We start from the raw sequence: 27,694 nt of genomic DNA on the forward strand, positions 1-27,694 counted from the left end.
TTCCTGGCGAACGAACTTCTGTTTAGCACTAAAGCTGTTCTGGATTTTCTGAGCGATGTTGTACTGCATGTTATTTGTCCAATAGTTTCGTAGCGCGTCCTCTCTTCAGAGAGATCCCCGCAGGGGCGTCTGCGCAAGCAGGCGTTTGGTGAGTTGCGCCACCACGTACCCGAGCACATGAGGGTTGGACCCTCCCGCGTGTAGCCGTGCGCGGCTGAGCCGTGTCTGGGGAAAGGGGGATCCTGGGGGTTGAGCCGATGACGGGTGTTCGGACCTTTATGGCCCCCCGGCAGAGGCAACACACCCCTTTGGCCTCGGCGTCACATAGACGGCACCCCCGGACTGACCCACCCGGGGGAAATCGGTAGTTGCCTTTTCCTATCCTCCTCTTCAATCTTTTTCTTTTTCTCTCACTTTGAATCTTTCCTGTCTCCTTCATACTTCTTATATTCTGATTTTCCAGGCAGCTAGGGTTAACCTTGTGTGAGATAGCCAACCTTGGTTATATCATATTTGGTTATAGTGGTTGTGTACAGCTGGCGTTGGCAGGTCTTGTTCATAACAACCCTGTCGCGTCCCCTTGTTGGGTTCAGCGGTGGGCGGCTGGCACCGCTGCCGAAGTCACTTTAATTTGTATGGCTTTCTCACACCCCAAATTCCCTGATCGCCCTCTCATAAAAAGAGGGCGCACCGATGAATCCTTCAACTTCTTCACAAAGGCCACCGAAATTTTTCCACGTTTCCACGTGATTCACTGCGAAAACACCGACAAAAAAGCGACAAACATTTCACCCTTCTTAGTGTCAAAATGTCTCACGGAGGTCATTGGAAGTGGCTACAAAGCCACCAAGATGGCAAGTGGTGACCTTCTGATTGAGGTAAAAGACAAAATGCAGTATGAGAAACTCACAAACCTGGTGGCATTTGGCGATAAAACCATATCTGTCAGCGCACACCGAACAATGAACACCGTCAAGGGTGTGGTTTCAGATAACGACCTCATGGATTTGACTGACGAATAACTCCTGAATGGATGGAAAGAAGAAAACGTTATAAATGTACAACGCATAAAAATCAGGCGCGACAACAAAGAACTACCAACCAAACACATAGTACTTACTTTTGGCTCTAGCACACTCCCAGATACAATAGAAACAGGCTACCTTAAACTGCGTGTAAGACCTTACATTCCAAATCCACGACGTTGCTACAAGTGTCAGAGGTTTGGCCATGCCTCTCAACGCTGCCGAGGACAACAAACTTGTGCGAAATGCGCTGCCAAAGATCACTCTGCTGATGAATGTACTGCTGAGGCCCATTGCGCAAACTGCGATGGCAGCCACCCTGCATATTCCAGATCTTGCGCAGCCTGGAAGAAAGAAAAAGAGATAATTACGATCAAACTCAAAGAGAATATCACTTTCCGGGAAGCACGACAGCGTCTTTCGCCTTCATTTTCAACGAAAACTTCTTTTGCCGAAGTGGTGCAACAGGGGGCAGCATCACGACGGACCCCGGCGGTCGCCCAAGGTACGCGTAGCGTACTGAGGCGACTGCCACCCGCCCCCATGGTGGGAGCAGCTGAGGCTGCCCTGCCGTTCTCGAAATCGGCCACACCAGAGGCCTCCACTAGCGCTGGCAGCAGCCATCGCAGCTCAGAGGCTAAGGAGGACCCATCGGCGTCCGGGCTGGTGAGGTCACAGCCTTCGTCCCTCGAGGCGAAGGCTACACGACGTACACATCGCTCGTTAGAGCGAGTGTCCAGCGCTTCGGAAGAGGCTATGGACACTACTCCAAGCAAGGTGGTGCAGTCAGCACCAAAAGAGCGGCCAAATTCTTTGGACCGCTCTAGAAAAGACAGAACCAAAATTACAGGGCCGCAAACGGCTCTGTAGGCTAAAACACGTTCTTCTTCGTACACACAGCACCAATTTACCTTCACTATGGACGCGCAAATTATTCAGTGGAACGTCAGAGGCCTTCTTAGGAACCTCGACGATATCCAAGAACTCCTTTACCAACACAATCCAAAAGTGCTGTGTGTACAGGAAACACACTTAAAATCAAAACATACAAACTTTCTCCGACAGTATGTTACGTTTCGTAAAGATCGCAATGATGCTCTCGCATCATCAGGCGGTGTTGCCATCATAATACAAAAAAGCATAGCATGCCAACGTTTGCAGCTACAAACGCCCCTTGAAGCAGTGGCAGTTCGACTTGTTCTTCTAAACAAACTCATCACCATTTGCTCGCTTTACATACCCCCACATTACCACTTACACAAACATGAATTTCAGTCCTTTATAGACGAATTGCCAGAACCTTATCTTGTTCTTGGCGATTTCAATGCGCACAGCAGTCTGTGGGGCGACTCTCGTATCGATGCACGAGGTCGTCTTGTTGAACAATTTCTTTTCTGGTCTGGTGCGTGCCTCCTGAATAAAAAGGAACCTACATTTTACTGTATTGCAAACAGAACATTTTCTTCTATTGATCTGAGCATAGCTTCCGCGTCTCTATTTTCTGAACTTAAATGGGAAGTTACCAAAAATCCTTACGGGAGCGATCACTTCCCAATACTACTGAGAACAACCAAAGAAAATGAGTCCTCACCACAAGCCCTTCGATGGAAGGTTGATACAGCCGATTGGGAGAAATTTCGAACTCTTACTAGTAGTATCTCCTGGGCTGACATGTCTTCGTTAGGAATTGATGCTGCTGTGGAGTATTTCACTACCTTTATAATTGATGCCGCTTCTAAATGCATATCCCAAATGAGTAGTGTGGCATGCAAACGCCGTGTCCCATGGTGGAACGACGAATGTAGGAGCGCTCGTAGTTAACAGAACAAAGTGTGGGGGCTGCTACGTGAGTATCCTACTGGAGAGAATCTTGTCAATTTGAAGAAGGTGAAGTCCCAAGGCAGGAGAACGCGCCGACAGGCCAGAAGAGAGAGCTGGCAGAAGTTTTTATCAGGTATAAACTCGTATACAGATGAATCCGAAGTCTGGAACAGGGTAAATAAGGTAAGAGGACGACAAACATGTTCACTCCCTTTGGTAAGCACACAGGGCGACAGCTTGGAAAACCAAGCGAACTTCCTGGGCGCACATTTTGAACATGTGTCCAGCTCATCGCACTACTCGGAAACATTTAAACGATACAAAGCCAGAATAGAAGGACAGAAGCTGGAACGAAAATGCAAAAAACACGAGGCATATAACGAACCATTTAAATTAGCTGAGCTACAGGCATCACTAAGCTGCTGCAATAATTCTGCACCAGGTGCTGACCGTGTCATATAGGAAATGCTGAAGCACCTTCCCCATGAAACACAGAAAACCCTCCTTTCCCTCTACAACGCTGTATGGTCTTCCGGCGAGATACCGTCTGCCTGGAAAGAGGCCATTATAATTCCTATCCTGAAACAGGGCAAGGATCCATCGTCTGTTTCGAGTTACCGGCCTATAGCACTAACTAGCTGTCTCTGCAAAGTCTTCGAACAAATGATAAACCGCCGCCTACTACATTTCCTAGAATCAAACAAACTGCTTGACCCATACCAGTGCGGTTTTCGCGAGGGTCGATCCACCACTGACCATTTGATACGTATTGAGGCGCAGAAACGCGAAGCTTTTATTCACAAACAGTTATTTCTGTCTGTATTTCTAGACATGGAAAAGGCCTACGACACCACATGGCGGTTTGGAATACTGAGAGACCTTTCCCACTTTGGTATACGTGGTAATATGTTAAATGTGATTGAGAGTTATCTGCTGAATCGCACATTCCGTGTGCGAGTTGGCAATGTGTTATCACGACCTTTTCTGCAGGAAACTGGTGTACCCCAGGGAGGTGTGCTCAGCTGCACACTCTTTATCGTTAAAATGAACACGATCCGTGCTTCGTTACCACCCGCTATTTTTTATTCCATCTATGTGGACGATATACAAATAGGGTTCAAGTCCTGTAACCTCGCAGTTTGCGAGAGACAAGTACAGCAGGGGTTGAACAAAGTGTCTAAGTGGGCAGACGAAAACGGGTTCAAAGTAAACCCCCACAAAAGTTCTTGTGTTCTTTTCACTAGGAAGAGCGGTCTCGTTGCAGATCCTACTATCGAAATGTATGGACAACAAATACCTATGAACAAAGAACACAAGTTTTTAGGCATCATACTTGACTCTAAGCTTACTTTCACCCACCACATAAAACATCTCAAGGCGAAATGCCTGAAAACAATGAACTTACTGAAACTTTTATCTCGCACATCCTGGGGCAGCGACAGGAAGTGTCTAATGAATCTTTACAAGAGTCTCATTCGGTCGCGATTGGACTATGGTGCCGTAGTATACCACTCTGCCGCCCCGAGGGCTCTAAAAATGCTAGATCCTGTCCACCACCTAGGCATCCGCCTGGCCACTGGCGCATTCAGAACAAGCCCCGTCGAAAGCTTATACGTAGAATCCAATGAGTGGTCACTCCATCTCCAGAGAACATACATCAGCTTCACCTATTTTCACAAAGTGCACTCCGATTGGCAACATCCTTGTTCTGTAACCATTAATGATTTGAAGTGTGCAACGCTTTTCTATAATCGACCCTCTGTGAGGCGGCCTTTCTCACTGCGTGTAAGAGAACTCAGCGAAGAGATGGATGTCCCACTTCCAGAACATAGCCTAATGCCTCCAGCTAAGATGTCACCGCCCTGGGAGTGGCAGGTGATAGAGTGTGATCTATCCTTTGTAGAGGTTACAAAGCACGCACCCGAGCTCGAAATTGCAATGCATTTCCGCGAACTTCAATCGAAGTACTCGTGCTCGGAATTCTACACCGACGCATCCAAGTCCCATGCTGGCGTATCTTATGCGGCTGTTGGCCCCTCTTTTTCTAAATCTGACGTATTGAACCCCCTAACAAGTATCTTCACAGCAGAAGCCTACGCAGTACTTTCTGCAGTGAAACATATAGACAAATTGAAACTACAAAAGGCAATAATATTCACAGACTCGTTGAGTCTTGTAAAAGCTCTAACATCTTTACAAAAGCATAAGAACCCTATTTTTCTTGAGCTTTACTCACTCTTGTGTGACATTTACCAATCTCATAGACATGTAATAATATGCTGGGTGCCTGGTCATAGAGGCATCGAGGGCAATGTGCTAGCAGACCAGTTGGCCACATCAACTACATCGCAAGCTATTAATCCTGCCGCTACTATTCCCTCCACAGATCTGAAGCCTTTCCTACGAAACAAACTGCGAAGCCACTGGCAACGCTTGTGGGACGCCGAAGCAAATAGCTCCACTTGATTAAGCCACAGGTAGGGTTCTGGCCCTGTACAACTAAAACACGACGAACTGATGTCCTATTCTGTCGTCTCAGAATAGGACACACATATGGTACTCACAGTTTTCTATTGAATGGTAATGATCCTCCTACCTGTGGTAGATGTGGCGAGAGGCTCACCGTCCTCCACGTCCTCTTGGAGTGTCGGGAAGCTGAAAGAGAAAGAAAGAAACATTTTCCGCTAGCATATCGCTATTGTGTCCCTCTCCATCCCGCTATGTTTCTCGGTAAAGAACCGCTTTTTAGCACCAATGCAGTCCTCGCATTCTTGAAAGATGTTGTGCTACATGTTATTAGCCCAATAAGTTGATAGCACATCCGCTCTCCAGAGGATGTTGCTGTGATAGTTCTTTTCTTTTTATAGCACATACCTCCAGGCCCTTGTGATTCAAGGGCTCTGTTTAGGCACTTGTGCTTCTGGCCAAGTCCAGCATCGTTATTATTTTGTAAGTCGTATCATTCCTTCGCAATGCATTGTTCATGTCCATAGTACACATAATCAGTCATTGCCATAATCTTATTACGTATATATTTTACGCACTTTACAGCGACTGTTTTTAGGCCCCTTTACAGCCATGTCACATCTAGTGTTCATATAGTTCACCATTCATGTACCACTATCAAACTACTACCATCGTCTTGGCGCTCTTTGGCCACATCTGGCCCTTGCGCCAATAAACCACAATAATAATCATCATCATCTTCAGAGAGATGTCGCCGCGACAGTAGTTTTGCATAGCACGCGCCTCCAGGCCCTTACGTTTTCAAAGGGTCTGTCAAGGCAGTAGTGCTTTTTAAAAAGATTTGTCTGTGATATATTTTCGCCTATCGTCATTATCTTGCAATTTGTTCTTTCGTGATCATAGTGCACCTCATTAGCCATTGCCATAATTTTATTACTTATACATTTTACGCATTTTACAGCGATTGTTTTTAGGCCCTTTTACAGCCACGACACATCTACCTTTCGCAATTCATTGCTCCATTGTCAACTCATGAACACTGGCCTGGCGCTCTTTGGCCATATCTGGCCCTTGCGCCATTAAACACCATACATCATCATTACTATGTTGTGTGTGTGTAACCTGTTTTAATTCGCGCTAAAGCATAATCAGGTGACTGTCGGTAAGTGCGACACTGTTTTCGTACGATTGACATCAAGTGAATCGATATTCATAGTAGGTGGTGTTTTGAAATGGCGTGCATCGGTTCCCTCTTGCTTTTATTAACCAACCCATGATTGCCCAAAGAATAACCACTTACCCCTCTTGATACGTGCGTATTTCATGCTGTGAATAACAAAGGCGCCATCATTTCTGCAGTGGGTGAAGTGAAGGCCCGATGGAAGAATCTAAGAGATTCTTTCCGTCGGGTCTTTAAAGCGCGCAATCCCATACCGAAGAGTGGTGCTGGGGCCGAAGACGGCGAGATCGACGATTCGGCCAAGACTTGGCTGTTCTACGACCGCCTGCTGTTTCTCAAGAACACCATTGTCGGCCGGCCGTGAGTACCGCTTTCACGGCATTGAGCATGAATGCTGCAATGTATGGCATGCAATTTAAGAGTCTGTATGCATCCATATTCACATTTGTCGTAATCGATATCGAGTAAAAAGAAAACTTCTAGTTCCCGTTTCATTTCGGCCTCGGTGGTATGTATGTTATGTGCTTACCAGCCGCGCGAATGTGTTGCTCCCGTGCTGTATCGCAAAAGCAAACATGTTACATCATGTGTGCATGGGAAGTACGAGTTTGAAAAAAAAATCCCGCCTGTTCTTGACATTTCTTGTCCCACTCTTAATTTTTTTTGTTTTGCAATGAAACCGTTAATTTGGCCACATATTCTGTCATTTGCTTTCCATTTGGCATGAAACGCAAATACTTTTGCTGTAAGCTGAATATGTAACATTTGTGTGCAACTGCATACTGTATGAAAATTGTGCCCTGACAGAGCGAGCAGAATCACACAAATTCTTTATGTGGGCACATGTACAGGTGCAAAATAATGTCTTCGAGGCACATGCAATTTGTGTGCATTCAGTAGCAGCACCACAACTTTGTCCAAGCATCCATTATAGTCGATTTCATTGCCAAAGAAGTCGGCCGCCATTGATAGCAGTCACAATGTTGAATATAACTGTACCGAGAGTACAGTGGCACTCTTGGCACAAATTAATATGTATGCGGGTGTTTGCAGTTGCTCAGTGACAGAAGAAAGTAACAGTTATAAGGCATAATGTAATATAAAAAACTGGTGGAACATGTGGCTTTCACTATGTGCACTAGACCTTGCATAATAGTTTGCTAATCGTTTACACCTTTAGCATGAATCGTGGATGAATGCATCAAATTTTGCTTTTATGGGCAAAAAAAAATGCAACATAAGACATTAGCTGCACAACAAAAGCAAGAAAAGAAGGCAAGTTTGTTTGTGCATCGAAGAGTGCTCTAGAAGTGCGCCTTCCTGTTCTGTGTTTGTCATCTGCATTATACCTCACAGCTGTAACTTGTTGCTTCCCTTTTATTTGCCTGGGCAGTAACTGTCCAGAGGCTGCAACTGCAGACTGATCAGACTGATTGTCAGGCTTGAGTTTACTAATTCTGTCCGTTCCAAGCGCAGAACTCTTTTAGACATGTTTTCACTTCATCTGGTAACCACATCTGTTTATTAGTATTCTTAGAATCTTGTGTGCTTTAGTGTAGGCTCCCATTTCTTTTTAGATATTAATGTGCAGGTAATTTTACCTCCATGCGGCAAAACTCCAGCAATCTTACTGTTGGTATATTTTCTGCTAAGTGCTCTCATCTCGCTGCTTCTTTTCTCTGCAGAACCTCTGGAAACCTTGAACAGTTGCCTACCGAAGATAGTTCCAGCACCGACCAAGAGGCCACTCCTGGAGTTACGGCGGAAAGCGTCTTTGCAGAGATGATGACAGAAACAAGCTCATCGTCAGAGCTTGAGGCAGATGAACTGAACAAAGAGGCTAGCACGAGCTCGAGAGTAGGCGCAAATGGAAAACGTAGCATGCCTAGGAAAATTAGTCAGCCCGAGGGCAGTGCCCGAAAGCGCAGGAAACCATACGAAAATGAAATTGATTCACTAGCATCAATAGTCACAAAAAAACCTGATGAGGCCGAATGTTTTGGGCAAATTATAGCGTGTAAGTTGAGGCGATGCCCAGGACGTCTGCGTGAAGCCATGGAGCTAGACCTTCTAACAACAGCATCCAAATATCTTCACGAAAGGATTTCAGATGATTAAGCTGACACGCGATGACTGCAGAATCTTTAAAGGCCAACTGGAAGACAATAAAAATTTACTTTGACTAAACATATTATAAATTAGTAGTATATACTACTGCAGAGTGTGTAACTGCTCAGTTTTTTATAGCAGCCTTTAAACAGCAGTTAAGCAGATGCACCTGGCGGTGTCGCCATGGTGCAAGTCCCAGCACACCGCATCTGAAATAGAACTTGTAAGGATTTCCTCGCGTTGAGGCACTTGGCGCGCTCTAATGCAATTTGCTATATGAACACTCCGTGCAATCTTTCGCTGTCGTCAGTAATTAATACAGATTTTTTTATTTTAATGCATTTAATGCAAGATAGTACAGTAAACAAAATTCAGTCCGTACTCAGTACGTACTCCCGAAGAAGCGGCGATTCGAGAAGCGAGTCTTGCCGCTGAATGAGAGTGGCAGCGACGAGCAGATCCAGAATACGCGGCCAGGGAAAGGGAGAACAAGAGACAGTGGCGACAAGATACCAAGTCATAATTGCTACAGCCAAGAAAACGCCCTCAAATCGGCCAGCTTCGCTGTGTCTTATGCTTTGCACGGCAGAGTGCAAGCTTTCGCCTTTTTTTTTCAGTTTCAGTGTCAAAAACTGATATTTTAGCTTGCTTTTCATGATGCTTTCGCTCGTATTTCAAACATCAAATATTGCAGGGGTCTCCTTACGTAACTGGAATTTTACTAGGAATATTGCGCGGCCCAAAAGTTTCCTTCCAGTTGGCCTTTAATATATTGTCGCGATACACAAAGCTCAGGAGCTTTATTATAGAAGCACCGCGCCGTACTCTGGAGAAGAAACTAGAGAGGCGCCAACATCAAGAATCTCTTCTTTTCTTGATGCCTTCCAAAATCTCAAGCAGCCCGGTCGTCGTCTTTGTCGGCGCCAGGGCGCACTTGTGCACGAATACTGACGCGGCATTACCCTCCGTCCAGAGCGAGCGTCGTCCTGATGCTGATCAAATCGTGGCAGAAAGACTCGTAGTTGATAGCTTGGCGGTGTCCACTTCACTCGGAATGATATGGCTTCATGCGCACTACGTGCACTACCTCAGACACCTGTTGACGGCGTTTCGAGCAGCATGAACCGTCACCAACCACCTCGTAGGTCATGTCGCTGATACGGCGTAGAACCTTGTATGGTCCGAAGTACCGGCGTAGAAGTTTCTCTGAGAGCCCTCGGCGTCGGACGAGAGACCAAATCCACACTCTTTCCCCGGGCGTATAAGCGGCAAATTGGTGGCGGAGATTGTAGCGTCGTGCGTCGTGTTCTTGCTGACTAGTTATCCTGACGCAGGCGAGCTGTTGTGCTTCCTCGGCGCGTTCAGTGAAATCTGCGGCATCTGCATCTGAACCATTGCAGTCATGAGGCAGCATAGCGTCAAGCATTGTAGTGACTTCTCGACCATGAACCAGAGCGAACGGCATCATTTTCGTTGTTTCTTGGCGTGCTGTATTGTATGCGAATGTGACGTGTGGTAAGATTGTGTCCCAGTACTGTGCTCCACATCGACATACATGCAAAGCATGTCTGCGATAGTCTTGTTGAGGCGCTCGGTAAGCCCATTTGTTTGTGGATAATAGGCCGTCGTCTTCCTATGGGCTGTGCCACTCAGCGTGAGCACAATGCGCAGAAGCTCAGCTGTGAATGCGGCTCCTTTGTCGGTTATGATGATCGCTGGAGCACCGTGTCTGAGGACAATGTTCTCGATAAAGAATCGTGCTGCTTCAGCTGCCATGCCACTCGGAATTGCCTTGGTTTCCGCATATCGGGATAGTCCGTCGCGACTATGACCCATCTGTTGCCGCTGTCAGATAGTGGAAAGGGGCCCAGGAGGTCTATGCCAATTTGAGCAAACGGCATTTCCGGTACCGTAACGGGGTGCAATAGCCCAGCGGGTTTAGTCGGTGATGCTTTGCGTCGCTGACACCCAAGGCAAGTCCTCACGTAGTGCTTCACCTCTTCTGCGAGCCTAGGCCAGTAGTAGCTTTGTTTGATTCGTGCTAGTGTTCGCGTGTAACCAAGGTGGCCCGAGGTGGCTTCGTCGTCGCAGGCTTGCAAAATTTCATGGCGGAGAACTTCGGGAACTACTAGCAGATGGCTCTTCCCTGTTGGCGAGAAGTTCTTCCTATAGAGAACGCCATCGCGCAAACAGAATGAAGGTAGACTCCGTGAAAATAATCTCGACACCTTCGTAGCTCGCCCTTCCAAGAACTCGATCAAGGTGTTGAGCTCTCGGTCGGCTTACTGTTGCCGAAAGATGGCGGCCGCATCAACAATCCCTAAAAAGCCTACTCTAGCAGCCGCTTTAGATGTTCTTGGAAAGTGGCAGAAAAACAACACATCGTCGAGGTACACCAAGCATGTCTTCCACTTCATACCGGATAAGACATTATCCATGAGCCTTTGAAATGTGGCTGGGGCCGAGCATAAGCCGAAAGGCAGAACCTTGAAGTCATAAAGCCCATCAGGCGTCACGAATGCAGTCTTCTCTCGAGCACTCTCATCTACCTCTATTTGCCAGTATCCACTTTTTAAGGTCCTTATTATACGTGAAACACTGAACAGAGTCCGCGTCATCGGCCTCCGTGTCAATGTCGTCAGGTTCGTGTGGTAGCATTGCATTGAGCATCGTCCTTACTTCGCGTCCGTGGACAAGGCTTAATGGAGTCATCCGTGCAGTTTCTTGTTTAGCCGTGTTGTAAGCAAAAGTGATAAGGGAAGAATCGTCCCAATCTTTGTGCTCTATATTCACGTACATGGAAAGCATGTCGAGTGTTTTGCTCAGTCCGTTATTGTTTATGGATGGTGGGCTGTTGTCTTTCAATGAGTTGTGCCACTGAGCATCAGGACATTATCTAAAAGCATGGCTGTGAATGTGGTGCCTTGGTCTGTTACGAGAATGGTTGGTGCGCCATGTCTCAGCACCAACATTCTCTATGCAATTGTACATATTTCTTGATCATAATAATAAATTTAAGTACTTTACTGCACTGGTTGTCTTTCCATGAATGCGAACTACTTCAATGAAGCAGTTTCCTCATGTTTATATTAACCACACTTTTGCACAAATGAGTGCAATTGATATCAATCTTTATTTCATCTCCACAGAAGAAAAAGGATAGTCACGTAAAGTTGCTTAGGAACAGATTGACAAAGCAGTTTCCCTATGTACAGTTCAATGAACTATGTGGTAAGAGCAAAACATAGTCAAAGATGTCCACAGCATCTACTGCTTACACATATGGCATACATAACAGAGAGGAAAAAACACAACAGGAGAACAAACACAAAGCATGTGTACAAATGTGAAAGAAACAGTGGCAGTCTCATTCTCGGATTGCAATACAAAAGGAAAAGTGCAGCAGCTGCTGCATTTCGATAGGCTTCAAATGCAAAAACGCCTGTAAACAGTGCACTGGGTGCACTTTAAAGAATGTCAGGTGTTTAAAATTATTCTACAGTTCCTAGCTACGACGTGCCTGACAATGACATAGTGGTTTCAGCATGTTAAACCCCAGAATTAAAAAAAAGGAAGAGCGCAGTCACAACGTCTTCTTGTGCTGTCATAACAAATAATTCCCTTGTTTTTATACACCGATTACAACCACCCAATTCATGGCCAATCCCCCCTGTGGGTGTGCGCCACAACCACTCAACAACAAGAGAGAACAGAGTCTATACTACCCAAGGTCCAGTTGTATATAAACTGTGTGACAAGCATGTCGGGCAGGAAAAAGGCAGCATATCAAGTTCACTTCATTTCCTAGGTACAAACAACTATACATGATCTGATTAGGTAGATAAAATGTACAGCAATAGGCCAATAAAAGAATCAAAAAGAGAGACGGAGGGGATGCATAAAGGAAACTTGTGCACGAACTTGCACAAATGCCAGGGCTACTAGAAACTGCATAAAAATAAAGCACATGGTTAGCGTTTCATGATTTAGACCAGTAAAATGAAATGAAGAAATAGGCACTCAGTGGCAAAAATATCACTCAATTCCTGGCTGGTTCCACTGCCACGGTACCTGTCCTTCATTGAAAAAGAAATCAATAAAGACAGAGCGCACAACAGCTGCGCTTTGCGAGCTCTTTCGCGCCCTTGTGCCTTGTATCGGAAGCATCCCAGTGGCTGCGTTGTTTTGCCTCCAGACTCCTTCACGAAGATTCCCAAAGGTGTCCTCAGAGTCAGCATACCCAGGAGGGCAGTAGTGATCGCCTCCGTTGCATTCAAGGCACAAGAAATTGTGCAGCACGCATGTGGCCTTAATTACACTGTCAACGTTTTTTGGACTCAGATCTATCGTCTTTTGATAGATGCGCCACCTTGAGGCAAGAATGCCAAAAGCATTTTCCACGCACCTTCTGAAAAAGAAAGGGCGTTTATTAAAGAAAGAGACAATTGGATGTTCAGCATGTGTAGGGCTTCAATAATAGGCATGCGTAACAGAAATGTCAGAGTATTGAAATCGCTGATGTAAATAGGACTTGTAGCTTCTTTACAGACTACGGCTGGTCATTTCCACTCATATAAACCATTAATGAAATGTTTTTGATACCATAACAGCATATGGTAGACGTGTATTTCTAGTGCCATATAATTCGGCTAACAGCACCACTGTGCTTCTAGAAAGCCAAGTTCCTTCTTGCACTGTATAATAGAAGGTTTACTGGTGTACAGATAACTTGCTAAGATGTTAAAGATTTCTGTCCTTTTAAGTTTAGCTTCACTGCATTTCTTGCAGCTTTAGAATAATTCAAAGCATACTGCAGCAGAATAGATTAGCGAGAGAGAAGGAAGGATAGGTAGAATTGTCCCCAAACGCACGTCCGGTTTGCTACCTTGTACTGGGAGCAAACACCTTGGAGCACGAACTTGGCATCAAAAAAAAAAAAAAAACTGAATCTGTACATTCACCACAGTACTCGTACTAGTGTGTGTGCCTAGATTTTGTACTAACACAATTTTTACAAAAATATAAAAATTCATTGGCCAGGTTGCTGCTTGAGACATATATTGAAAATAAAAGTACTTTTTGTGCAAGAATGGCTTAGCTTCTCAGAATTGTTGCTATGATTCAGGATTTTAGTTTGACTCTCTTGCTTTTGCACATGGTGCTACAAAAGACATGAAGCTACAAAAGACATCCAGTAAGGGCCCTTAAAAAGTTGGCAACAGAAAAAGAATGTGTTCTGCTCGGAGGATCATACCAGGGGCAAACATTTCTCCATGGTGGTCGTCATCTGAGCTAACTAGAAAGCGTGCCAATCACAGTGACAGGGACAATTAACATCTCAAATCACATGGATACTACTTGTGACAAATATGGCAAATAAGTTCTGTTAAGTTAGCAAAGTTAAGTAAAGCTTATGAAAGGAAAAAATCGTCGTCATTTTGAGAAATGAAGTCGACAAGAGTAGCGATGGGGGCTTGTTGGCGGTTCATGAGGAACACTTTTGTGTTGTCATTTTTACTTGTGCCTTCTTGTGTCCATGTTACATTTAGCGCTGCCTCAAAAGTGTTCCTTTTTCTGTTCCACACAGTACCCCTTTTATTTGGTGCTTCTTTTCTTTTGCACTCATTAATTAGGTCAAGTATGCACCAACTAGGAGCTAAGTAAGTCCTTTTAAAAGGGCTTGCTGAGGGTCTAGTTGGTGTTTACATATTTAGTGAGCGCAAGAAACAGACAGCAACAAAGTCTCCAGTACAGTCCTGTGTCTATCGTTTTTCATGCTGCGTTTGCTTGCACTCACTAAATGTGCCGTTTCATGAGGTTTCCTCCACCTTGCAGAATTAGAACTTTACCACAAATATGTGTTCTGTTGGCTTGTAGGTAATCTAGCAATTTCATAACCATCAGAAATTCACAGGTAAAACAATAACTGAATACACACGTCCAATGCTACTTGCCCATGATGTGCAAAGCAGTACCTACCTTGCACGGCTAAGACGATAGTTGAACACTATGTCCTTTGGCTCGGTCCGGCTGCCTGGCAAAGGTCTCATGAAATCAGGCCGCAGCTGAAAGGCCTCATCCCCAATGAAGACATGAGGGGAACTTTTGGAAGATGCTGGCAGTTGAGCAGCCCTTGGAAAGCCCAGTTCGCCCTTTTCCAGCCGCTTTCCAATGGCGGAGTCCTTGAATATGCCTCCATCACTCAGTCTCCCAGGGGCGCCAACATCTATGAGCCTAAAGAGGTACTGGCTGTCCACAACGGCCATCAGGACAACCGAGTAAGTTCTCTGCAAATAAAATCAAAAGCAAGATAGAAATTGCTTTACGCAACATGCTGAAAAGGAAAATTGCAAGCTATAAAAATGAGGTTGTGTACAGCAACCTGCAAGCTCTTGAACTGGCAAAAAATAATGCGCTTCCGTGTGCAGTACACTTATTACCTTATAGTTGAAGTACAAGCTTCCCGACTTATTCGGGCACTTGATCTGTACATGTTTTCCATCCACTGCCCCAAGGCAGTTGGGAAATTGCCAGCGTTGCCAGAAACCTTCAGCAATATCTCGCCACTGGGCTTCACTTGGAGGCTGCAAGAGCAGAGGCACAACATTAACAGGATTATGTGACAAGTGTTGGAAGCCAAAAGATGAGAAGGAAAGGACAATGGTGAGGACATGGTCAGATTACTAGCTTCTTTTTTGCTGGAACAACCACAGGAACTTTCAATATTGTTACAACTCATTAAGTCGTATATTTCTTTTGTGTACACTGCAGCATGAGGCAAAGGGCACAGAAACCATGTGAGTGATAAGCCGCTCAACAATGTTAATGAGTGAACTAACCTACGAATGTTACAAAGCATGTATGCTTCATATTACAGTGGCTACTGGCATCTCAACTTTTGCCAATAACTTTTAACAAACTTAACTGCCTAATAACTGCAGTGAAGCCCATAGATGGGGCGTTTCGATGTTCACTGGTCATAATCTTGAAAAAGGCTTGCTTATTTTTTCACTTCAGTATTTTCAGTGTCAGCACCACATATGTGTGGAAATGGTTCATCTCATTTACAAGACTGTTGTCCTGCCGAGAGTTAGCCTGAAGAGAGATAAGATGAAGGTTGTTTGAGCATGGGTTGCGGCAAGTTATGCAGGCTATGGCAACCTAACCGGCACGTACACAGCATTTTGCATGCTATTATGTGGTCTGAAATGGTGTTGCAGGTTGTATACTGTGTCAATGTGATGGTAGTTAACAGCAGCACCTTCAGCCTTAAGGAACAACTTGAAAGAAGAACGGTGTAAGCAATAGGTCAAAACAGTGCTATTTCTTGTCTGTTCTTGTTCGTCCCTTGGCACAATTCTATCACGAGGGAAACGTGCACTGCATCAGAACGTAAATATATATATATATATATATATATATATATATAGCCGTGCAGCTTGAATGCTAGAGAACGCTGCAAATATGTACTTGATTTGTGCAACACGATTTACGTACCTGCATGTACAGTGGAGACAGCACTTCCCACAAGACACGGCTCGTTGAATGAATGGCTTCTCTGGCCGTCTCTATCCCCACGCGAAACGCCATGGCAACATCAGGAATGGACATACCCGAGGCCAGGTACCTGAAAAAACGGATTGACAAGGTGCAACATCCGCATGTAAACAGCCGCTAAGGCCCCTTTCTGGATTCCAGAAAAAGGACGCCAGTGCCGCTAATGCATTGGGACAAGCGTGATTCTATCGCCGCACGAACATTTAAAAGCTTAACTTACTGCAGTAGGGTGCTAATCCTTTCAGAATGAGGCAGGGAAGCAGGTGAACAAGGACACTTACCTCAGACACATAGCGAGACGTTCTCCGGAGGATATCGGCTTTCTGCACAACCATTGTTTTGTTAGGTGATCATCTACTAAGCTGTGCAGCTTCTCAAAAGTTTCAGGCGTCATTCTGTAGTACTTGTAGAACAGTGTTGGGTCTCCGGTTTTCATTAGTCGCATCTGTAACATAGAAGACGGCTCGATCACGCTGTACTGAGGTGTACATTGCCTATCAACTTACCGCCGTGAAGTACTCGCTTTCTTCGGCGCGATTCCGCCAAACAGGCCGCACCCAATGCGCGCGGGCGCTCAGCTGCCTCTGCTTCAAGATCAATAACAGCCGCAGAGCGGCGGCTTTCCTCACACGTTCTTCCATGATAGCAATGCACCAAACCACCGGTACTCACAGACGACACAACAATGACAGCATCGCGAAAATCCCGCCGTTCCCCGCTCTTCGGCCGCCCCCTCGAGGTAAAAGCCGAAGTTACTGTCTTGACCAAACGCAAAACGATGAAAAAAGAAACTCGTGAAATCCTATATGCATGTTATATTATCCAATCTGGAACAATATTAAGGAAGCCATACGGTGTTCTATGCAATTTTTATTTGTTTTTTGCAAGTTTTTACAGGCATACGATAATTTTCAATCGGGCAACAATAAAAGTTTGTCCCTACTGCTTTTCGCGATGTCGCGTACATGCGGTTGCTCCACGCCGCGACGCGACAGCGCGACAGGGTGTGCCTGTCGCGTCGCTTGTCGCTGTCGCTTGAATATCGCGTGCATGCGGTTGGGCCTTAAGTGTCGGAGTTAAAACGAGAAAGATCCAGCCCTGACAGCGTTGAGTTTTCGAACTGATTTTTTATTCTCGCTCTGCACCTGCCGCGCGGTCGAATGCCGACTTCTTCTTCCTTGACGGGCGCCGCATGCTGAGGAGCTACATATTCGTATGTTCAAATATTCGCCCACCCATGACAAATACTATTCTGCAAGCATAGTGTCCCCGCATGGTCGTCTTCATAAGCAGGCGTTTGGTGGGTTGCGACACCACGGACACGAGCACACGGGGGTTGGACCCTCCTACGCGTAGTGTGCGTGGCTTAGCCGTGTCTGGGGAAAGGGGGATCCTGGAGGTTGAGCCGATGCTGGGTGTTCGGACCTTTAACCCCCCGACGGAGGCAACACACCTCTTTGGCCTCTGCTTCACATAGACGGCACCTCTAGACTGACCCACCTGGAGGAAATCGGCAGTCGCCTTTTCCTGTCCCCCTCTTCAATCGTTTGTCTTTCTCTCTCACTTTTCCATCTTTCTGTCTTCTAGTCACTTCTTCTCACTTCCGAATTTCTGGGCGGCAAGGGTTAACCTGGTGTAGCTATCCAACCTTGGGTATTTTATATTAGGTTATAGCGGCGATGCATGGCTGGCGTCTACAGGTATTCCCTCCTTGTAGCGTCCCCTTGTTGGGCTCGGTGGTGGGTGGCTACCATCGCCGCCGAATTTTCCATTTTGCTTTATGGCAAATACTTTCCCCCCGCTACCTAATCGCCCCCTATGAGGGGGCGCACAGATGAAAGTTTCAACTTTTTTATGAAACCCAAAGAAATCTTCCCCATGTACGACGTGACACATAGTCAACATGAAACCAAGACAGTCCGTACTATATTTCCATTTGTTGTTGCAAAATGTCTGACAGAGGCAATAGGCTCAGGTTATAAAGTGACTAAGATGGGAAGCGGCGACCTTCTTCTGGAAGTGCGTGACAAGCTTCAGTACAACAAACTGTCAAAACTTGTGGCCTTTGGTGACATCCCTGTCTCTGTGGGCCCCCACAGATCTATGAACACTGTCCGCGGTGTCATTTCTGATGACGACCTCCTTGAACTGAGTGAAAGCGAGGTGTTGGATGGATGGCAAGATCAGAACGTGGTAAAAGTGCAACGAATTATGTTAATGCGCGATGACTAGGAAATTCCAACCAAGCATGTAATAATTACCTTTGGAACAAGTGACCTCCCTGATTCAATAGAGACCGGATATTGTAAACTACGCGTGCGGCCGTACATTGCCAATCCATGCCGATGCTTCAAGTGTCAGCGTTTTGGGCATGGGTCTCAAAGCTGCCGGGGGCGCACCACTTGTGCAAAATGTGCATCTTAAGAACATGCCTCAGACAACTGCACCTCCACAAGCCATTGTGCCAACTGTGACGGAGACCACCCCGCCTATTCGCGATCGTGCCCGTCATGGAAGAAAGAAAAACAAATAATAGAACTCAAAGTCAAACTAAACATTTCCTTTCCAGAGGCACGCAAGCGTTTTTCTGCCCACAATCAGTCTAGTCCTTCCTACACCGATATGGCGCGCCGGGGGGCAGCGTCACATCCTGCAGCGGCCGCCCGAGTCACACAGAGTGTGACGGCGGTTACGCTATCAGCCCCCCCTGGAAGGAGCAGCCAGTGCTGTTCCGACACCTACGACGCAGGGCCAGCAGACCCTGCGTGGTAGGGGTGCGTAGTAATGTAGTGGGCAGCACGCTGCCCACTACATTAATCCACTATAATGATGGATGATGGTTTCCGCTACACCCATCGTCTGTGTTTTTCCAATAGGGTGCTGATCGCTTGCACCAAAAGTTTCAAGGCAAATAATTATAGACAGGCCAGGTAACAAAATTACAGTGATAAAAGTAAGGTTTATTTCAGATCCATTTTCCTCCGCAGCTGTCGACACACAACTGTCTGAGTTAGCAGAATGCTATCGTCGGGTTTTCTTTTCTTATTCAGCTGCGCAAACGCCTAACAGTCGCTTTGTTTTCTCCTTTTTAATGCGGATATTAATCGTCACCTTGAAATGCCAATGTGCAGTTCTCAGTGTTCCTGACTGATGCTCTAAATAAGCACTCTCCTTTGGGCCGTAGAAAGGTAACGGCGAATAAGGGGAACCGACGAAAAAAGCCATGACGGCCGTAAATCTGCCGCTGTTTTTGTGCAACAGCATCGTGATCACTTGCTTGACCATTGCGAGGGTGCGATGTGGAAAATTTGCTGTATGCGGGAAAAGCCCGGGTGAGTGACAATTCATTGCACGATTTGTCATGGCTGACAGCGTCTGCCTTAAATCGCCATTGCGGGTTGACTTTTAATTTCAGAAACATAGGGCGTACATAGGGAAAATTGTTTGCGTCGACTCGCCCATGAACAGAACAAGTCATGCGGTTACATGTATCAGCCCCCTGAAACTTATCACTTATATGTCGTGCTTCAAGCACAGAAGACTGCGCAACAAAATGCGCCGGCGCCGCGTATTGTTATCAACATATTATCACAATTTAGCAATAGCGTCACTGTCCCGCTCTCTATCTGCACACTTGCCGTGAGCTGCTTGCCACGCCTTTCTCGGGTGCGTCAAGGGCGTGCCTCCTCTTTCGGGCATTATCTGTCTATCCTCCGTCGAATGCGAACGGTGCACATGCGGTGCATTTTTGCACCTAGACTTTCCCTCAATCGAATACTTTAAAATACAACAATTAAAATAACGAACATTTTATTTCTTAAAGTATCTGTTTTTCGTTTTGAGTGCTCTAAATTTGTGATGGCAAACGGAGATCGATCGAATTAATAAATTTTGCACTTCTTTGCCGCGAGTGGCGACAGAGGGGTGAAAGCTTACAAGCGGATACATTCTAGAAGATCGCACGCACGAGGGAGTTCATACTGTGAGCAGTCGACAGGGGCGCTGCACAGCTACTCTAGATAAAGTCAGTCATGCCAATGATATGTCCATTCCCTGTCTATTAGGGGAGTGGCGACGCAGCGCTGCGGCATGGCTGTTCACCGCAGGTGCTTCATTCCGGCGGCTATGCCGCTTCACCAACTGAAACGACACTCTAGCCATAGAGACGGGAGCAATGGCTGTATCCTGTCGCTTCAAAATGGCTGTGCGGTATTCTAGGGTCCGTAGTGACGCAGCACAGTGAAAATGCGCCAGTTTATCTGCGTGCGTGAAGCCTCCGCGATGCATTGCGACGAACAGCGTGCTGCCCAGCGACACAATACACTGCTTGTTGTTGGTTGCCCAGTGAAGGTGCCTCCATGCGCATGTACGCAGAATTTGAGTGTGTTGTTCACTCCAATGTGCTTGCCGATTGCCTCTGCTGCTGAGCTAACAGCGATCGCAGATGGATATGGTAACGACAGCGGAGCAGTCACATTTTGGCGGGTGAGGGCTCTTGTGTGCAGTTAGGAAATTAGACTTCGAACGCAGGAAGGTGTTGCAACTGGTTAGTGTGCCGTGCTTGTGATGAAGAAATGCCATCGCACTCGGTCTAGAAAAGCGAGCGTTTCTCGACGCTGACCGTGTTTGCGACACTGCGGCTCTGATACACAGGGGCGTAGCCAGGGGGGGGGGGGTTCAACCCCCCCCCCCCCGAAATTTTTTCCTTTCCGCAACCACCTCCCCCCCCCCCCCCCCCCCACTTACCCACCTTTTTTTCTCGTCGCTTCGCGCTGACATAATTCATGAAATCGGTGCTACTATCACAATTTCATTCCTGGGCGCTTCCGTTTGGGTTGGTAATTTACAGCGAATCATGTCTGAATATGGAAAAAACTGTCACAGTGTTTGTTAAGGCTTTGACACTCTGTGAAGTTTTGGGCGAGAATGCGCAACAAATGAAGCAACAAATGCGGCAGCCGCATTTTAGATGATGGCGAGAACGATCGACGCCCGTTTACTTAGATTTAGGTGCACGTTAAAGAACCCAGGTGGTCAAAATCTCCGGTATACATTTCCGCCGCTTCCATTCAGGTGCCGGTTAGGCCGCGCTCGCGCAGGATCTTAGGCTACGTTCACACTTGGTCTCGAAGCTGTCGGAAGCGGCAAAATCTTGCAAAAATCCGCCCGCCTAGGTGGCAAAACAGGCAGAAAAACAGGCTGCGAGCCAAATTGGTCTCGGGCAGATTTTTTCGCCATGGCGAAGCCGAAACGCGGCGGAAAGTCCTTCTGCTTCACTGGAAGCTACACTAGCATGTAAACAACCGGTCATAAAATTGAACATGGCACCAAAAGTGTAGGCTGTAATGCTGATCGACGCGATCAAGAACCAGCCCTTGCTCTACGACAAGAGTGGCACTAAAACGTACTGTCAGCAATACTCGCGATAGTATTCAACGTCGCGCGACTGGAGGTGCGGCAACGAAGCCTTGGCGTGACCCAACTTCTCGCGCTTTTGCAAAGCCAGGCGAACCCACCACCGCCGTTTCCGAGGTGTCCGCGTCTTCCGTTTATTCATTGTCAATTTCTAGAAAACAAGTAGGTATAAGTATAAAAGCCATTTATTCTTCCACTTCCATGGGAAACAATAGTTAGGCAGATTCCTCGTTGGCGCTCCATAATTCTCCTCGCACGTGTACGGTATGTTGCAGAAGTCGCGGGGTGCTTTTCTCGTCGCGACGATAGATTGAGAGCGTAGGTCTCACGTAGGACGCGCAGGCTTTGGCGAGCCCCAACACAAGGGCCAGCCCGGGTTTTAGCTGTGGTGTTCCCGTTGCCCCTTTGGTGTCCTGGAGGCACCGACAATACGAAATGATGAAATGTTATTACAACTTGTAAATAAAAGCTATTAAAGAAATATTATCACGCCTAGGCACCAACCTGTGACTCAGCGCTACCGCGCCCGTGTGAGGAGAATTACGGAACGCCAACGAGGAATTTACTGAAGGTCGCAGATGACACGCGAAGTTGCGTAAAATGATCACTTTCGATGACGGTACGTGGGTCAATGAATGAACATACCGCTAAAAATAATGCGATAATGAGCGCCACCACGCCGACAAACGTACGCAGACCAGATGGATCTGGACGAAAACGGCAGCGGCGGCCGCGGCGGTAGCAAAACAAATGTGAACAACTTGGACAGGCACGGAAAAAATTTTCCGGCCGCTTTGGCCTTTCCGCCCGCTTTGGCCTTTCCGCCCGCTTGCCGCTTCCCAAGTGTGAACGTAGCCTTAGTCTGCGCGCGAAACGTCTCTTGTTTGCGAGTGCGCTCCTACGGAAGGCTGGTAGTTACTGTTGTGTTGTTGAATCCCAAACCAGCAATTACGGAAGGCTGGTAGTTGCTGTTGTGTTGTGGAATCCCAAACCAACAATGTACACACGAAGGGGTTGATGACAGCAGTGAAATTCCACCGACTCGCAACAGAATGCACGAAGCAGACAGCCGACAAGCATGAATTACTGCTGTGCGCAGTACAGCGTGAGTAAATTCTTGTTGCAGGCGCTGACAGTTCTCGTCGGAGTTCACGCGTCCTGAGAAATTGATTATGTGCACTATGCACTGAACAAGCCCGGAGTTCATTCCTGCATCACTAGTACACCAATCAGTCGAGATTCTGTGAGGTACAAGGTCGCTTCCTGTTTGCACCGGCGTAAGTGAAGCAGAAATGAGTTGCACGCACTACTTAGAATGCGTGCACATGCCATATCTATGCTGTGCGGTGAAATATTCTGTACAATTCTGAATCTGTTGACGTAAAGGCAATGACGGCTGCAGGCTCGCACAAAGCGGAAGACACTGCACAAAGCGGAAGGCCCATGCACTTGCCGCAGGAAATGCAACCCTCTCGTATGAGGGAGCAGGGTGACGAAAGCTTCGAAAAAAAATCCTTACGCGTTTCTGCGCGTATTTAAGTTTTCTAGCGCAAAGACGCAACGAACAAGCTATTGCTATGGGAGTAGGTATAGCCTGGTCACACGTGCATTTTCACGCGTATAGCCGTCCTTGACTTGTGAAATGCACTTCGCCCCGACGAGGACGACGCCATCTATGCTTAACGGAAATTAACAATTAATGATGTCTTCTCCGATCGCACGGGTCGTCTCAATGATGCGTTTTCGAAGACTGGTCCATTCAGTGGCGCGATGAGAGACCGTTGCTCCAAATGCCCACTGTACCTGTCGTCCTTAGTGTATTTACTGAGCTTACTTTACTTTTTACTTAAATTCTTCACAAGCACACACAAACGTGAAGGGGGGACGGGGGGGGGGCGGCCCCATGTCTTTGATATACATGTATAGCGTTTGCTTAAACTACCGATATTTATTATCGATCACGTGACGTAGAAGAAAGCAGAAGCTTGCCCCCCCCCCCCCCCCCCCCCGGTCGGGCCGGTGAACCCCCCCCCCCCCCGAAAAAAATTTCTGGCTACGCCCCTGCTGATACATCACCGATGACAGAGCAGGCATCTCAAACGACAGCTGCGATACGTTGTCGTTGGAAAACACTACATAATTCTCAGCATCATCGTCCACAACGGCGCATTGACACCTTGCAAGCAGCTATAGTGGCGCGCCGATAATTATTTCCTATGCGGTACATCGCCGCAATGCAAGCAATGAAACAGTGTTGTGGGGCCATGACAGCGCAAGAAGATATATGTATAATCCAGCGAAAGTCAACGGCTTTGTTTTTGATAGTGGTGCTCAGTACATCACCGATAACAATGCGTTTTGCGTGTCTTATTTCGGCGGTCAACATTGTTGATGCCTCTCAGTTCCGCACCACGTCGCTGTTGCCGAAAAATAAGTTGGGCGTGGGTCAAACGTGGTGGGCGCGCGCACAAGTTACATGCCTCGCGTGGGGCGTGACCTATGGTTTTGATTGACAGGCGAACTCGTGCGAAACTCGTACATCGCGAAACGCCCCTCGAGTTGAACTCGGGAACATGGCGGCGGCAGCAGTAGCCTGTGTCGTCGCATCCAGCGGCAGCAAGCGTCAATATGACCGTCTGGACCCGTTCACCTACATGACCGACGTAGAGTTTCAGCGTCATTTTTGCCTTTCCAAAACGCCAGTGCGCTGGCTGTGTGACGAGTTAGGTGAAGGCCCTCGTCTTCGCCTATGCTTTCCGAGCACAGGCAGGTGTGACTAGGCCGGCTTCAAGCGCTGTTCGTCCACCGCGCCCCAGCCCCAGGCCATATCCAGCGGCGTCATCGGAGTACTGGGGCACCTGCGAGCACCTGGGGTTCAACCCGGACCAACCAACCTGTGAAGGCGAAGTGGTCACATTATATATGAAGACTCCGAATGGACGCCGGGCTGCCTTTCGGTGAAACAGGTGCTACTCAGTTTTCGCAGTTACACGGTACCGCTGCACTGCACGGGCAGACAGAGAAGGACGTTACTTCGCCAACAGGGACCGCCTCGGCAGTCCGAACGACCACCTCTCCAGGTGGCAAATGATTTGGCTCACGTACTGCGTGAGCAAAAGCGTAGACATATGGCTGTTGAAGGAGATGACCGGCGACTTGTTTCCTCTATCGGCAGCACGCCACCGCCGACTGGAGCAACTACCCCCGTAAGGTCGCGAGTGACGAGCTGCTGGCGCGACCTCCACTCGGAGGCCCCGGGAAGATAGCGCAAATTGACGAGTGCCTTCTTCGCGGCGAGCAAAAGTACAATCGAGGCCGCCTAATGACAGGCGACAACGTTCCGCTGAGCCGCCAAAATTACGGCAGTGTTAAAGATGGTGGCCCATGGGTCTTCGGCATGGTCTGCGCGACCAAAGGGGTGCTGCGACTTTTCAAGGTCGACGGACGAAAAGCGGCGACACTAGGCGCCATTATTGCAGCCAATGTTCAACGGGGGACCATTAATATTGACGAATTGGCCGCATACAACTGTATCACAAATTTAGTGGATGCTAATCGGGCTACACATGAATCTGCATTAGGAGATAGTCAATCACAGCGTGAACTTTGTGGACCCCATCATGGGCGTTCACACGCAAAAAAAGAAAGTTATTGTTAAAAAAAGTGAAGCGCCACCTCGTCACGGGTGGGTACAGGGCAACTGCACCGATGCTGGAGGCCCACCTTGGATGGATGTGGTGGCCGTCAACAGCCGAGTGCGCTGTAAAGACCCTTTCTTGCGTTTGTTAGAAGCCACGGATCGCTCGGGCTACCCAGTATAAAGATTCTTTCCTGCGGTTGTTAGAAGCCATCGCTCAGCGCTAGCCAGTATGAAGGTTCATCACAAAGTAAAAGAAAGTAAAGCGCAGTTTTCTGAGCCTTGTATGAGTGCTTTCCTGCATTCCTGAATGCTTACACGGTAAGCGCGCGGCAAACCACTTCTGCGCTAGCCGACGCTCACTTCGTCTCGCAGCCATACTTTAGCGTGAGCAACGAGCGATCTGTTTAAAGCCTAGTGTGAAAACCAGGCGCACACCAATCTATGCTCGGAAATGCTAGCGCAAGCACGTAGCGAGCCGCGCCAATCCAATCCAGCGGAAAAAAAGAGGGCGAACGTCCCCTCGTGGTATAACGCGAAACGTATTAAACTACAAATTAGTCTTCTACACATTCAGTGTACATCTTGTAAACATTAAAATGCTTATAACCCACGTTAATGTGACTAATGTTATTGTACTAAATGCATTCTTTATAACTTGCTTGTGTCTGTAATGCACTTGGTGGAACGACAAACTAGTGAAAGAAGGCACGACCATGCACCGACTCATCACGTTTGAGGCTCATCACTAAGGCTCATCACGTGATGAGCCTCAAACTGAGGCTCATCACGTGAGCCTCAGTTTGTCGACCGCCCATATGGCAACGCCCAAGGGATGATAGCACCCAGAGTGAATATAGATAAACCAATGAAACTGGAGGCGTGCCGACGCACAAACTTTGTATTGTTACCGTTAGTTCTTTCATCTTGGGGCGTCGCCAGAGCTCGTGAATATCCCGAGTTTCGCCAAACTCGGCGCATCCTGCATAGCACCCCTGTACTCTATTTTCTTCTAGTGAGCGTGGCAACTCAGTGCCTACCTGAACTTCAGTTTCTGCAGTTGCGTTTATATTGCAGGTGTGCGTTTATATTGTTAACTGAAACTACGAGACGCAGCACAATTTAGATGGCAACGCGTCATTACTTTTCATCTCGTCGCACTGGCTAATACAGAAAAAGCGACTTTTCTATCAGCTCTGTTCTTTATAGAAAAACGCCCAAATGAAAGCTACAAGAATAACCAGCTAGCAATATAGTTTTGATGTCGCCATTCCTCGCGAAAGGAGAAAATAGGTTTTACACGTTACCTGCATAAAAAAAGAATACGCGGTAAATTACGCAGTATACTAATGTATTGTGTGCCATAGATTGTGCATCAACGTCTGAAAAGCTCCGGTGCTTTCAGAATCCGCACGAAATAGGCGCGACACTCATCTAGTTCCACAATACAGGCAGCAAGCTGATGTACCTTCTTCAATTATACGAAAAAGCAGCTTATTGCATAATATCCTAATGGTGATTTTTGTCAGCATTGTTTCCGCACAAAACATACTGTTACAGTAAGATGCGTTTATTAATGAAAATGATGGAGGCGAGAGGCTTAGGGACCGATGAGATCACAGTCCGAACTCACGTCACCTTCTTCACTTCCAAGCGTCCTCCCGTTTTGTAGCAATTAGCCCTTTGCAGACGACGCCCACCGGGAGAGTCAGTAGGAGTTCCGGTGGTGCAAACGTTTAAGACGGGCGACATCGACGACGTTGGTCTTGCTTGAGCGGCAGCCAGTAGACAAGAGTCGACATATCACGTACGTGACATCACTGAGACGTGCCATAACGACAAAGGGGCCGGTGTAATGGGCCAAGAACTTTTGGTATAGGCCGCACTTCCGAAGTGGCGCCCATAGCCACACCAAATCGCCTTTCTCATACGATACGTGCTGATGGCGCTCGTCATAACGGGTTTTACAGCGTTCTTGGTAGGCAAAAGTACGAAGGCGGGCGACTCACTGCTGGTGTTCTGTCGGTAGTTGTTGCACATGAACGTGTCACCACGGGAGGTTGTTGGAAGCTGTTTCCGAAGTACGTGTCCCTCGTCCAGCGAGCACTTCCAGGCCGATTGGTCCGTCGAGGAGACGCTGGCGGATTCTCATGAAACCGTGGTGGTCCGCGCCGGCGCTCAGGGCAGAATCGAGCCACGTGTCCACGGACACCGCACTGGAAACACACAGGTGCCTCACGCACATCACGAAACCTTCCACTAGGCTCCGTGTATTCGTGATGAACGTCCCACGATGACGCCATGGTATCTGGTTGGTTGAAGGCGTTCTGCAGCCAATCGCAACGATGCAAGTCGTAGGTTCGTTGTTCCGATGCTCTTGATCGAGGCGCATCGTCGTATCCCGTGGCATGAACAGACGCACACGTTGAGTCATAAGGCAAATAGGCATCGTTGACACGTGCTCTTGTCGCAGCGACAGCTTCA

The 27,694-nt window shown here is 47.3% G+C and overlaps 1 protein-coding gene across 1 annotated transcript; it reads right to left on the minus strand.

Moving 5' to 3' along the window:
* Positions 1-12,591: 12,591 nt before the first annotated feature.
* Positions 12,592-14,867, minus strand: LOC125943366 (uncharacterized). The gene is made up of 2 exons (XM_049662657.1): positions 14,581-14,867; positions 12,592-13,009 (listed from the first exon to the last, which is right to left on the minus strand). The coding sequence occupies exons 1-2, from the start codon at positions 14,865-14,867 to the stop codon at positions 12,637-12,639; spliced, it is 660 nt and encodes a 219-aa protein (XP_049518614.1). The 3' UTR covers positions 12,592-12,636.
* Positions 14,868-27,694: the final 12,827 nt, after the last annotated feature.

This window comes from Dermacentor silvarum, chromosome 2, assembly GCF_013339745.2.
Source record: "Dermacentor silvarum isolate Dsil-2018 chromosome 2, BIME_Dsil_1.4, whole genome shotgun sequence".
In the NCBI taxonomy this organism is placed as follows: Eukaryota; Metazoa; Arthropoda; class Arachnida; order Ixodida; family Ixodidae; genus Dermacentor; species Dermacentor silvarum.

Bases quoted from the DNA above. Each gene is read 5' to 3' on its own strand.
- LOC125943366 (XM_049662657.1), bottom strand. From the start codon at position 14,867: ATGGCCGTTGTGGACAGCCAGTACCTCTTTAGGCTCATAGATGTTGGC. The intron at 13,010-14,580 runs GTAGGTACTGCT...TTTCTTTTTCAG, and splicing joins TATCGTCTTAGCCGTGCAAG to AAGGTGCGTGGAAAATGCTT.